The 13,302-nt window shown below is 50.0% G+C and overlaps 1 protein-coding gene across 3 annotated transcripts in view; it reads left to right on the top strand.

The window, feature by feature from the left end:
- LOC119955703 (WD repeat-containing protein 38-like) overlaps positions 1–13,302 on the top strand; it is a 44,360-nt gene that overhangs the window by 10,513 nt on the left and 20,545 nt on the right. For all 3 annotated transcript variants that reach the window (XM_038782178.1, XM_038782175.1, XM_038782177.1), the window contains exons 2-3: positions 4,200–4,381; positions 11,492–11,612. In XM_038782178.1, the coding sequence (XP_038638106.1) occupies positions 4,313–4,381; positions 11,492–11,612 (190 nt within the window). In that variant the 5' untranslated portion in view covers positions 4,200–4,312. The remainder of the gene's footprint in view (positions 1–4,199; positions 4,382–11,491; positions 11,613–13,302) is intronic.

The raw sequence follows: 13,302 nt of genomic DNA, 5'->3' as shown, positions 1-13,302 counted from the left end.
CTCCGTGCAGCTGATTGAGAGCTGGTAGCATGGTAGCATGGTGGTTAGCACAATTGCTTCACAGCTCCAGGGTCCTAGGTTCGATTCCCAGCTTGGTTCACTGTCTGTGTGGAGTTTGCACGTTCTCCCCGTGTCTGCGTGGGTTTCCTCCGGGTGCTCCGGTTTCCTCCCACAGTCCAAAGATGTGCAAGTTAGATGGATTAGTCATGTTAAATTACCCTTAGTGTCCAAAATTGCCCTTAGTGTCGGGTTACTGGGTTATGGGGATAGGGTGGAGGTGTGGGCTTGGGTAGGGTGCTCTTTCAAAGAGCCGGTTCAGACTCAACGGGCCGAATGGCCTCCTTCTGCACTGTAAATTCTATGAGAGGATGCTGCACAAATACCCCACTGAGTACTGAAATGAACTGGAAGTGTAGAAGCTGAGGGCAACTATGTCCTTCAAAGCCACTGGCATGGGATGTCCCTGTGTAGCCTCCCGAAGCACTAGACCTCAGACATTTGCAGGTAGTTGCTGAGCTGTACGCTCCAGCCACTGGATAGTGGGGTCTTTGGCGTCTCTTCTTTAGGGGGCTGATTTAGCACACTGGGCTAAATAGCTGGCTTGTAATGCAGAACAAGGCAGCAGTGTGGGTTCAATACCCGTACCGGTCTCCCCGAACAGGCACCGGAATGTGGCGACGAGGGGCTTTTCACAGTAACTTCATTGAAGCCTACTTGTGACAATAAGCGATTATTATAGTTTGCAGATGACACTAAAATGAGTGGTAAAGCAAAAAGTGCAGAGGATACTGGAAGTCTGCGGAGGGATTTGGATAGGTTAAGTGAATGGGCTATGTTCTGGCAGATGGAATACAATGTTGACAAATGTGAGGTTATTCATTTTGGTAGGAATAACAGCAAAAGGGATTATTATTTAAATGATAAAATCTTAAAACATGCTGCTGTGCAGAGAGACCTGGGTGTGCTAGTGCATGAGTTGCAAAAAGTTGGTTTACAGGTGCAACAGATGGTTAAGAAGGCAAATGGAGTTTTGCCCTTCATTGCTAGAGGGATGGAGTTTAAGACTAGGGACGTTATGCTGCAATTGTATAAGGTGTTAGTGAGGCCACACCTGGAGTATTGTGTTCAGGTTTGATCTCCTTACCTGAGAAAGGACGTACTGGCGCTGGAGGGTGTGCAAAGGAGATTCATTAGGTTAATCCCAGAGCTGAAGGGGTTGGATTATGAGGAAAGGTTGAGTAGACTGGGACTGTACTCATTGGAATTTAGGAGGATGCGGGGGGGATCTTATAGAAACATATAAAATGATGACGGGAATAGATAGGATAGATGCGGACAAGTTGTTTCCACTGGCGGGTGAAAGCAGAACTAGGGGGCATAGCCTCAAAATAAGGGGAAGTAGATTTAGGACTGAGCTTAGGAGGAACTTCTTCACCCAAAGGGTTGTGAATCTATGGAATTCCTTGCCCAGTGGAAGCAGTTGAGGCTCCTTCATTAAATGTTTTTAAGGTAAAGATAGATAGTTTTTTGAAGAATAAAGGGATTAAGGGTTATGGTGTTCGGGCCGGAAAGTGGAGCTGAGTCCACAAAAGATCAGCCATGATCTCACTGAATGATGGAGCAGGCTCGAGGGGCCAGATGGCCTATTCCTGCTCCTGTTCTTATGTTCTTATGTTATGTTCCCACCTTGGACTCCCTGCTGGCCCTGCACCAACTGAGCCCGTGCCTCTCCTCTTACACGCCGCTGCCTGCAATCACCTTTCCTCCTCTCCCTCCTGCCCATCTCTTCCTCTTTAGAGGAGGTCCCACCAGCAGAGTACACTGTCCCCACTGGAGCAGATGCTATAAACCAGTACCTGGCAAATGATGGATCGCTGTCCCCAATCCTCAGAAAAACCTTCCAGGGGATTTCTAAAATGCTGAAATGCTTCAAATGTTAAACAATAACTCTGAAACTCAAGGAAAACTCTTTACTCACACAGCTACAAACTCTACCAAAAAGTAACTGCTACTGCTCTGGGGGCTTTTATCCTGCTCTCGGATGAGGAAATGAAAACGTGATGAGCGACCATTGGTTTTGGCTGTTTGATGAACTAAAAGTCTCACAGGCAGTGTGAAATCACTGTCGATTTGGATTTTTAATGGCCTTAATTGGCCCTTTAATAGTTGGCAGGCATGCATCCGATTCATGCACGCCCAGGCCTCGAACCCTCCCTCGGGAGCCAGTGCCCTACAATCCAAGCTGCCTCACCAAAATGCCCTCGGTGCCTTTCCGCACTGCATGGCGGGGTTTCCTGTAAGGCTGCTGCTGCACACCCATTATCTCCTTGTCCTTACCCACCACCCGGACACGCCTTGGCATGCCTTGTTGTCGACCTGTGGCAGAACTCCACATTGGAGGTCTCTCTACAGACCTGTCCTCCACCTCAATCTTGGGACGTTGGATGGAGGGTGATGCACACAATACCAATTGCCCTGCTTCACAGACTCTGAAGAACTCTGCCATTTTTGCGGTTTTGTGGAGTCTGTGTATCATTTTTTTGTTGAATGTTGCGGGCAGCACTCCCTTTTTAGGTTCTTAACCAATCTTTTGTTGAAGTTTTGTTTGCACTTCAGTCTCACGCTCATGATCTATAAGCACCCCGTGCGAAAGGGGCGGGGATGGTGAAGGACCTCCTTGTGAACCTACTCCTGATCATGGCACAACTTGCCATTAACACGTCCAGGCGGTGGGTGACTGAGGGGGTCGTCCAATCGGACTGTCTGCCCCTCTTCCGCAGCTATGTTCGTGGTCGGGTGACCCTAGAGAGGGAGCATGCGGTGTCCACGTGCACCATCAAGGCCTTCTGTGCCCAGTGGGCACCGCAAGGGTTGGTTGGAGTGCTTTATCGGCCCTCTTAACCACACTTTGATTTGATGTTTGTCAAGTTTCCGTTCCTCTTTGTTTTGCTGGGTAGTATCCCGACAAGGAGCGGCTCCTTTTAATTCTTTGATTTTGTTTCTTTTAGTGTATTAAGTTGATTGGTCCCAAAATACTTCACTCACACACGCACTGGCCGACCACGACATTGTGTGTGTGCGCGATGACTTCGGGAAATGCTACCAACATCTTCTGGAAAGATTTTAATGCATTTCTGGGTTGTGCCGTGCCTGGCCCCGACAGATAAAATTCAGGCCATAGATTTCCAACTCTAATGTTGTCAATCTCCACCTCAATCAGCTGCTTACCTTTAACCTTGTCTTTGTCACCTCCAGACTCAAACTTTTCCAATCCTCTCCTGGGTGGCCTGTCACCTTTGCATCCTCTGTAAACGTCCATTACCATACTTACTCCAAGTTCTGTTCACTCATCACTCATACTTGCTCCAAGTCCTGTTCACTCATCACTCCTGTGCTCATGACACTCAGTGGTTCACATTTCAGCAGTGTCGTTGTTTGCTTACTTCACTCCTGAGAAACCTAGTAGAATTTTAAATTTATGCAACTCCCAGTGGATTCCCCCAGCATCGGAACATAGGACTAAGGAGCAGGAGTAGTCCATTCGGCCCTTCAAGCTTGCTCTACCATTCAATAGGATCATGGCTGATGTGGTTATGGTCTCAACTCCACATTTCTGTCAGCCCCTGGACATCCCCCACTCCCCCACCCCCCCCCCCCCCCCCCCCCATCCCCCAACCGACCCCTCCCGCCATAACCTTTGACTCTCTTATTTGTCAAAGATCTATACAACTCAACCTTGAATATACACAATGATGCCGCCTCCACTGCTCTCTGGCGAAAATAATTCCATAGACTAACAACCCTCAGAGAAAAAGATTCTCTTCATCTCTGCCTTCAAAGGGAGAAGAGCTATTGTTCTTAGAACTGTTTCCCTGAGTTCAAATGTCTCCCACAGGAGGAAATACCTTCCCGGTCGATTCACTGCATCGAGCCCCCTCAGGGATCTTATGCATTCCAGTCAGATCGCCTCTCATTCTTATGAACGGCAGTGAAAGTAATATATTTGACAAATTAGGTCCAACCGGTGATTAATGAGTAATTTGACATTTCCTTGTGTTCTTTTGAAAATATAAAACAGAGGGAGGGAGAATTTATTGAATGTAAATGTTGTCTGCAGTCACACCTCTTTGCCCACAAACAACTTCAGCCACTCAGAACCTGTGTCACCCCATTTTCCGCTAAAGAATTTCTTCTCATAGTTCACAGTGGAAATACAAATACCACACAACTGGCCAGGAATCGACAGGATCTGATCGACGGCAATGGTGATATTATTTAACAAAAAGAAAAAAAACAGCTGTATCAATTAACCATGTGGAAGAGATTGGCCTCACATTTCAACAGCCTATCTGTGAAATACTTTTCCTCACATCAGTCAGAGGTAAGCAGCAATCGCAATGTCTTCTAACTTTAGACTTTGAGAGATTGATTGTACATTTCAAATATTTATTGTATACACTTAAGAAGAAACTCTCATTGAATCATATTATTCATAGAAATCATAGAATTCCTACAGTGCAGAAGGAGGCCATTTGGCCCACTGTGTCTACACCGACCCTCTCAAAGAGCTTCCTACTTAGGCCCACTCCTCTGTAACCCCACCGTCACCGTTGGACACTAAGGAGGCAATTTAGCGTGGCCAATCCACTTAACCTGCCCATCTTTGAACTGTGGGAGGAAACCGGAGCGCCCGGAGGAAACCCACGCAGGGGAGAAAGTGCAAACTCCACACAGACAGTTACCCGGGGCCAGAATCGAACCCAGGTCCCTGGCGCTGTGAGGCAGCAGTGCTAACCACTGTGCCACCACAGGAGGAGCCAGATCTCTGAGATATGTACTTAAACTTATTCCGAAACGTTTAAATAAATTAGTTAAAAAATATATATCCACTCCCCTTTAAAAGCTATTATGAGTTTTGCTTCCCATCTAACAACATTTGTGAAACTAAGTTTTCCCCACATATTGTGTCCTTTGGTGATTTATGCTCTGCAGTGACCTCCTGTAGCTCTCATTGCACAGTCCCTGCCTCTGAGCCAGCTCTATGTTCAGGCCCCCCGGGCCTTGTTGGCCAAAGAGGGCACGTTTATAACGCAGCCAAACAAGCTGAGTATCAACTTGTGAATCCTTCCAATGTACACCATCAGCAGGCAATAAGACTGGGATAAATCCATGGTCAGCCATGCTATGGAACAAAATTGGAGCCTCTCCTGTTACTGTTAATAGCTCCAAGCTGCCACACAAGTGTACATTGCTGCAGTAACGTGGCGGGGAGGGAAAGGGGTGTGGTTGGCTGTCGTGGATGATGCCAACAGCATGGGGTTTGATCCCTGTTCTGACCGAGTGGATATAAGACCTGCCTCCTTGATGCACTATCAATTATGACGAGACGAGAGTAGAATGTAATCGAGGCTTTATTACACAGAGATGTGTGGCCTCCTATAGCAGCTGACGCAATGGCTGCTGTACGGACAGCACACATATTTATGCTCCGCCTACTAGGCGGAGCCAGCAGGCAGGGGTCTACCCCCCTACCTGTAGTACAGGGGCCTTACCGTAAAACCCATATATATACAGTGTATACATCAGTGGTGACTACCACATTCACCCCCTGTTAAAAATGAGTCCAGCGGGGGTGGTGGAGAACTATATACAGACAAGTTGTTTTACAAATCACAGAGAATGTTACAAATTTAGATGATCCGGCGCCTTGATCTGTCGTCGAGAGCGCCGCAGTGCTGGCAGCGACTCAGGCATCGGCTTGGTCTTCAGTGACTACGGGAGCGTGTTGGAATCCTCTTCATCACCGGGTGGGGGCAAGGGGAGGATGGATTGTCCTGGAGTGGGGGCTGTGGTGGGATGCGTCGGGGGAAGGGAGGGTGGCATTGGGGCGGGGGGGGGGGGGGTGGAACCATCTGGTGCCAGGTCCCTGAGGGAGACTGTGTCTTGGCGGCCGTCGGGGTACGCTACGTAAGCGTACTGTGGGTTGGCGTGGAGTAGCTGTACCCTCTCAGCCAATGGGTCCGCCTTGTGGAGTCGCACGCGTCTACAGAGGAGAACATGTCTTGGAGCTGCCAGCCACGTTGGGAATGAAACCACAGAGTTGGACTTCCTGGGGAAGGCAAAGAGACGTTCATGAGGGGTTTCGTTAGTCGCAGTGCACTGGAGCGACCGAATGGAGTGGAGTGTGTCGGGGAGGACTTCCTGCCAGTGGGAGGCCGGGAGATTTCTGGCCCGTAGGGCCAGCTGGACGGCCCTCCAGACCATCCCATTCTCCCGCTCCACCTGCCCGTTGCCCCTGGGGTTGTAGCTGGTCGTCCTGCTCGAGGCAATGCCCTGTTGAGCAGGAACTGGCGCAGCTCATCGCTCATAAATGAGGATCCCGGGTCGCTGTGGACGTAGGCGGGAAAACCGATCAGAGCGAAGATGGTGTTGAGGGCTTTGATGACGATGGCAGATGTCATATCAGGGCATGGGATGGCGAAGGGGAATCTGGAATATTCGTCGACCACACTGAGGAAGTATGTGTTGCGGTCGGTGGAGGGAAGGGGCCCTTTGAAGTCCACACTGAAGCGTTCAAAGGGACGAGAGGCCTTCACCAGGCGCGCACGGTCTGGCCGGTAGAAGTGCGGTTTACACTCCGCACAGGTCTGGCAGTCTCTGGTGATCGCCCTGACTTCCTCGATGGAGTAGGGCAGATTGCAGGCCTTAATGAAGTGGTAAAAGCGGGTGACTCCCGGGTGACAGAGATTGTCGTGCAGGGCCAGAGTCGGTCCACTTATGTGCTGGCACATGTACCTCGGGATAGGGCATCAGGGGGCTCATTGAGCTTACCGGGGCGATACAAAATCTCGTAGTTGTAGGTGGAGAGCTCGATCATTCACCTCAAGATTTTATCGTTTTGATTTTGCCTCGCTGTGGGAAGTTAAACATGAAGGCAACCGACCGTTGGACAGTGAGGAGAGTGAATCTCCTGCCGGCCAGGTAATACCTCCAATGTCCCACAGCTTCAACGATAGCTTGGGCCTCCTTTTCGACGGAGGAGTGCCGAATTTCGGAGACATGGAGGGTGCGGGAAAAGAATGCCACGGGCCTGGCTGCCTGGTTGAGGGTGGCGGCCAGAGCGACGTCTAATGCATCGCTCTCGACTTGGAAGGGGAGCGTCTCGTCGACCGCGTGCATCGCAGCCGTGGCGATGTCGGCCTTGATACGGTTGAAGGCCTGGTGAGCCTCAGCTGTCAATGGGAAAGCGGTGGATTGAATGAGTGGGCGGGCCTTGTCCGCATAGTTTGGGACCCACTGGGCATAATACGAAAAGAACCCCAGGCATCGTTTGAGGGCCTTGGGGCAATGGGGGAGGGGGAATTCGATGAGGGGGCGCATGCGATTGGGGTCGGGCTCCAGAACTCCGTTCTGGATCACATAGCCGAGGATAGCTAATCGGTTTGTGCTGAACACACACTTCTCCTTGTTGTAAGTGAGGTTGAGGAGAGTGGCGGCGTGGAGAAATTTGGAAAGATTAGCGTCGTGGTCCTGCTGGTCGTGGCCGTAGATGGTGATGTTATCCTGGTACGGGAAAGTGGCCCGCAGCCCGTACCGGCCAATCATTCGGTCCATCTCCCTTTGGAAGACCGAGACCCCGCTGGTGATGCTGAAGTGAACCCTAAGAAAGTGGTAAAGGCGGCCGTCTGCTTCGAATGCAGTGTATGGGCGGTCCACCTTACGGATGGGGAGCTGGTGGTAGGCAGATTTCAGGTCCACTGTCGAGAAGACCCGGTATTGCCGTATTCCCGTAACAGCCTCCCCGAACAGGCGTCGGAATGTGGCGACTAGGGGCTTTTCACAGTAACTTAATTTGAAGCCTACTTGTGACAATAAGCAATTTTCATTTCATTTATTGTGCAATCTGATTGACCATATCAGATATGCGTGGGAGGGGGTACGCGTCGAGCTGCGTGTACCGATTGATGGTCTGACTGTAGTCAACGACCATCTTGTTTTTCTCCCCGGTTTTCACCACAACCACTTGGGCTCTCCAGGGGCTGTTGCTGGCCTCGATGATACCTTCCCGAAGCAGCCGCTGGACTTCAGACCTGATGAAGGTCCTGTCCTGGGCACTGTACCATCTGCTCCTGGTGGCGACGGGTTTGCAATCCGGGGTTAGGTTTGCAAAAAGGGAAGGCGGGTCGACCTTAAGGGTCGCGAGGCCACAAACGGTAAGGGGTGATAGGGGTCCGCCAAATTTCAGGGTTAGGCTCTGGAGGTTGCACTGGAAGTCCAGGCCAAGTAGCAAGGCAGCGCAGAGGTCGGGGAGGACGTAGAGGCGGAAGCCGCTGAACTCTACGCCCTGGACGGTGAGGGTGGTGATGGAGTGGGACCCGGAGGCCAGGGAGATTCTCTGGTTAGCGGGGTGTACCGCGAGGGAGCAGCGCCTTACCGTATCGGGGTGGATGAAGCTGTAAGTGCTCCCAGAGTCCAGAAGGCAGGAGATCTCATGCCCGTCGACCTTCACCTTTGTTGAAGCGGTCGCGAGGTTGTGCGGTTGAGACTGGTCAATCGTGACCGAGGCGAGACATAGCTAGTCATCGGCGGTTGCAGACGATGAGCAGCCTGATGAGGTACCCGACGGACAGGGGTCCTGAGGCGGGTAAGACGGCGGCGCACACGGGCCGCACGTGTCCTGGGGAGGCAAGATGGTGGTGCCCTCGGGCCGCACGTGTCCTGGGGCGGGCTAGATGGTGGCGTCCATTGGTTCTGAGGCAAGTAAGATGGCGGCCCCCATGGGCCGCACGTGAGAGGTGCAGGGATATTAGCGGCGATTGAGCGGGCCTGGCATACTGCAGCGAAATGTCCCTTCTTGCCACAGGCCTTGCAGAGCGCGCTCCGTGCCGGGCAGCGCTGCTGGGGGTGTTTTGACTGTCCCACGGGGTTGGTTGTCTGCCGCACGGGGTTGGCTGGGGGGCGGTCGCTGATGGGTGGCCGTTGGCGGGGGGGTGGGCCACGCAGTCGGGGGCATAGGCCTGAACGTTGCGTGAGGCGACCGTAAGTGAGAGCGCTAGTGTTTTGGTCGCCGCGAGGTCAAGCCTGGCCCCTTCTAAGAGGTGCTGGCGAATGTAGTCAGTCCCTATGCCCATAACAAACGTGTCTCATCAGCAGGCTCGAATGTTCAGTGGCCGAAACGGCCTGGCCGTCACAGTCTCTCACTAGGGCGAGCAGGGCACGCCCAAAACCCTCCACAGACTCACCGGGAAGTTGGCGCCGTGTGGATAGGAGATGCCTGGCATAGATTTTGTTGGTCCGCTGAGGGTAACTTTTCTTCAGTAGCGCCATGGCCTCTGCGTAGGTCGGCGCGTCCTGGACTGGGGGAAAAATGTTGGAGCTCAGCCGCGTGTACAGAATATGGAGCTTCTGTGCTTCTGGGATTGGGTCTGGCACAGACACGATGTAAGCTTCAAAACAGGCTAGCCAATGTTCAAAGTCTTTTTTGGTGTTGTCTGCTTGAGGATGCAGCTGCAGGCGATCCGGCTTGATGCGGAGTTCCATCTCTGAAAGTCTCTGTGTAATAAATTGATGCACTATCAATTACGGTGAGACAAGAATAGAATGTAATCGAGGCTTTATTACACAGAGATGTGTGGCCTCCTGCAGCAGCTGACAAAATGGGAGAGCACACATATTTATACTCCGCCTACTGGGCAGAACTAGCAGGCAGGGATCTACCCCTGTATCTGTAGTACAGGGGCCTTACCGTAATACCCATATATATACAGTATAGTACATCAGTGGTGACTACCTCACTCCTTACCTTACCCTACCCTATGGTAGGTTTGACTTGCTCTCCATCAGAGAACTGAAGAAATTATCCATTCACATACCAGTGGGAGCAGGCTTTCTTGAGTCACTGCTGCCTCACAGGGTCAGGGGTTCAATTCCGGCCTTGAGTCCCTGTCTGTGTGGAGTTTATGCTTTCTCCCCGTGTCTGTGTGGGTTTCCTCCAGGTGCTCCGGTTTCCTCCCACAGACCAAAGATGTGCAGGTTAGGTGGATGGTCATGCTAAATTGCCCCTTAGTGTGCAGAGATAGGGCGGCATGGTGGCACAGTGGTTAGCACTGTTGCCTACGATGCTGAAGACCCGGGTTCAATTCCATCCCCTGGTCACTGTCCGTGTGGAGTTCGAACATTCTTCTCGTGTCTGCATGGGTTTCACCCCCACAACCCAAAGATATGAAGTGTGGGTGGATTGGCCATGTTAAATTGCCCCTTAATTGGAAAAAAAATGATTGGGTACTCTAGATTTTTTTTTTTTAAAATACAGTGTCCAGAGATGACCAGGTTAGGTGGGGTTAGAGGGGTAGGTTGGGGAATGAGCCTAAGTAGGGCCTATGAAGCCTGGGCCAATACATTGAGAGTGAGAGTGAGTGACAGCTGCTTAAATGGGGAGGTGAAGCACCTGCAGAAAGGAGTCAGATAAACTGCAAGGTGTGTGACCTTGCGGTGGTGCTACACAGTAGAATGCTGGGGAAAATTCCAGAGTAGGGCTTGGCACCTGACACTTTTATGTCAAGTCCTCAGAGTCCAGGATCCACCTGGAGAGGGGGCGCACTTCTGCTGACTTCCTCGGTCATTTCCATCTATGGTTGGAAGTACCTTTCCTCCTGTCCCTTAGCTGGACCACCAGGTAAGAGGGGGTGACCAGTGATTGGGGGGGGGGGGGGGGGGGCAGGGTCTCTTCACCATTCCTGTGTGGGATACAGCCTCAACAATCCCAACTGCTGGTAAGATTTTCTGAAACATGTTGTGGTCCCTTCCATTAAGAACCCTTCGTCTGACCGAATGGCAGTGTCACCCAATCTTCCTAATTGGTCAAGAAGTCCAGTGGCAGGTGTTAATTGATTTGCTCTGGTAAAGAGCAATTGGAGGAGGTCGTGGCTCATGGTAGCATCCCTACCTATAGATTAGAAGCTCTGGATTCAAGTCCAACAACAGGACTTGTTGGCCACAGAAGGAATGTTCAATGTAGTTCAATGGGCTGATAATCAGCTCAGAAATCATTCCACTTCCCCTACTATTCCCCAAAGGGAGAAAAGTGTGTGGGTGTGAAGATAGACCAAAAAGAAATTGAAAAGCTTTGGGAAAGTGGGGCTCCGACATGATTGACATGTTAGGTGGCCAATGGCAGATGTCTGGGGAAAGGGTGGTAGGAGGTCATGTGATGACATCTCCTGGAATATTTTGAAAGCGCAGTCAGGGTTCCCGCTAATTGAATGAGCTGAAAATTAATGAAGGTGAGAAGATTCTGCCCTTGGTAATTTTCCTATTGTGTGGCTTAAAAATGTAGTGGCTTTGTGCCTGTAAATAATTCCATTTAAAACTGAGACTAGTTTCATGACAAAACACAATTTAAAAAAATCTATTAGTGTTTGGAAATCTACTGAGACTAAATGCAGGAGAACTGATTGAGGGCGCCAGTTATGAAATGGTTTGTTTTGTGTAGGTGAACCATTGCTCGTTCTCTCGGGATGGTCAGCTCCTGCTAACAGGTTCAGACGACTGTAACGTTTGTGTGTGGAACGTTGAAAATGAAAAACTTCTATCTAAATTCAAAGGTCACACAGGTACGCGATTTCAGTGACATCGTTCACTTCCTTGTTGATATTCTTTACATCTTTCTGATTTGTTCACAGCCCATAATGGCCGCCTAGCAAATAATGCACCAATTTGTGTTGGCTGTATGTTTTGTGATCTTAATGACTGTCAGTTGTGGGAATTTGTATTTCAGTCTAAGTCTTTGAGGGAATTTAGCTGCTGATTGACTTCTACAAGATCTGGAAAGTATTTGTGAGCAGTTGAGGCATCACAACGCAGGGAAATTGTGGCAAAGTGGCATTGGCAGGATTAACACGGAAGGGGTGTTCTGTTTCTGTAATGATTCACTTTCAAAGACACAAGGGATTTATTAACGAGATGCGTGTAGGGCATCTGCATGTTTGCAGCTATCTCTAAAATACCTCTACCTAGGAGAACTCCTCCCCCTGGGGTGATTCCCCACTCTGAGTCCCACATTGGACACCCAGGCCAGGCGACCCATGCTCTGCTCTGTGACCCTTAAAGGGACAATCACCACAGTTTCTTATCCGACTGAGGCATTGGGGCAGCTAAAATGTAAGTCCGAGGACTTGGCAGGAAGTAGTTGACCACAGGGAACTTCAATAATGTCATTGGTGTTATTGTTCGATATAATATGAACAAGCACAGTAATAATGAACCCAAAAGTAGGGACTGGATTGAAATAGCAATGGATGATGTTGCCTCTCATAGTGACAACACATTGGACCATTCCACTGCAACCACTACCCTTCTCCTATTTTAAAATGTAATTTACTCACTTTATGTTTGGTCTTTGTCAAACTAATTAATTTGTACAGTTTAAATTATTAACGTCATAATGCATTAGCAAGTATAGGGTTTCTAATTTCAGCCATTCCGCCTCCTCCTAAAATCTCCCGGGATCAACTCTGCACTGAATTCCCATTGCCTCTCTATTTTCAGTAGATTCTCCCAACTCTGTGCACACCGTTCTTCATTTATATGATGTGGAGATGCCGGCGTTGGACTGGGGTGAGCACAGTAAGAAGTCTTACAACACCAGGTTAAAGTCCAACAGGTTTGTTTCAAACACGAGCTTTCGGAGCGCAGCTCCTTCCTCAGGTGAAGTTCCTCAGCTGCGTTCCGAAAGCTCGTGTTTGAAACAAACCTGTTGGACTTTAACCTGGTGTTGTAAGACTTCTTACTTCATTTATAGGTATTGGGTGGGATTTTCCAGCCCATCCCACAGACGGGATCTTCCGATCCCACTGAAGGTGAATCTCCACGATGGGTTCCCCAGCGACTGGATGTGAGGGCTGCACAAAACACCATAGACAATGGCAAGGCTGGAAGATTGTACTGGCGGCCAATGGAGAGCTATCTCTGCCGTCAGAAAACACATTGTGGTGGACTGGAAAATCCTTCCCGGTGTCTCGGATAAATCCTTTAACTATGGCAGCACTTGAATTGCATAGTTTCAGTTCTATGGCTCAGGAATATTTGTACATGCCCAGTTTAGAGGACGACTGATAGAGTATTAGGTTTGCTGAGCAAGTGAAGACCGGCATGTATTCTGGATGCCAAAATGTTCTCATTCAGCGCAATTGCCCGTTGCAATTTAGCATGCTTGGGTATTTCAAAAGGCGGCAAGAAATCTATAAATAATAGAATCCATTTTAAAGGGGTTTGTTGTAGCCACACTCACAGCCATCGAGGGAA

This window comes from Scyliorhinus canicula, chromosome 21 (genome assembly GCF_902713615.1).
Source record: "Scyliorhinus canicula chromosome 21, sScyCan1.1, whole genome shotgun sequence".
Lineage (NCBI taxonomy): Eukaryota > Metazoa > Chordata > Chondrichthyes > Carcharhiniformes > Scyliorhinidae > Scyliorhinus > Scyliorhinus canicula.
The sequence above is the reverse complement of the archived record's forward strand: the minus strand, read 5'-3'. Positions and strand labels throughout refer to the sequence as shown.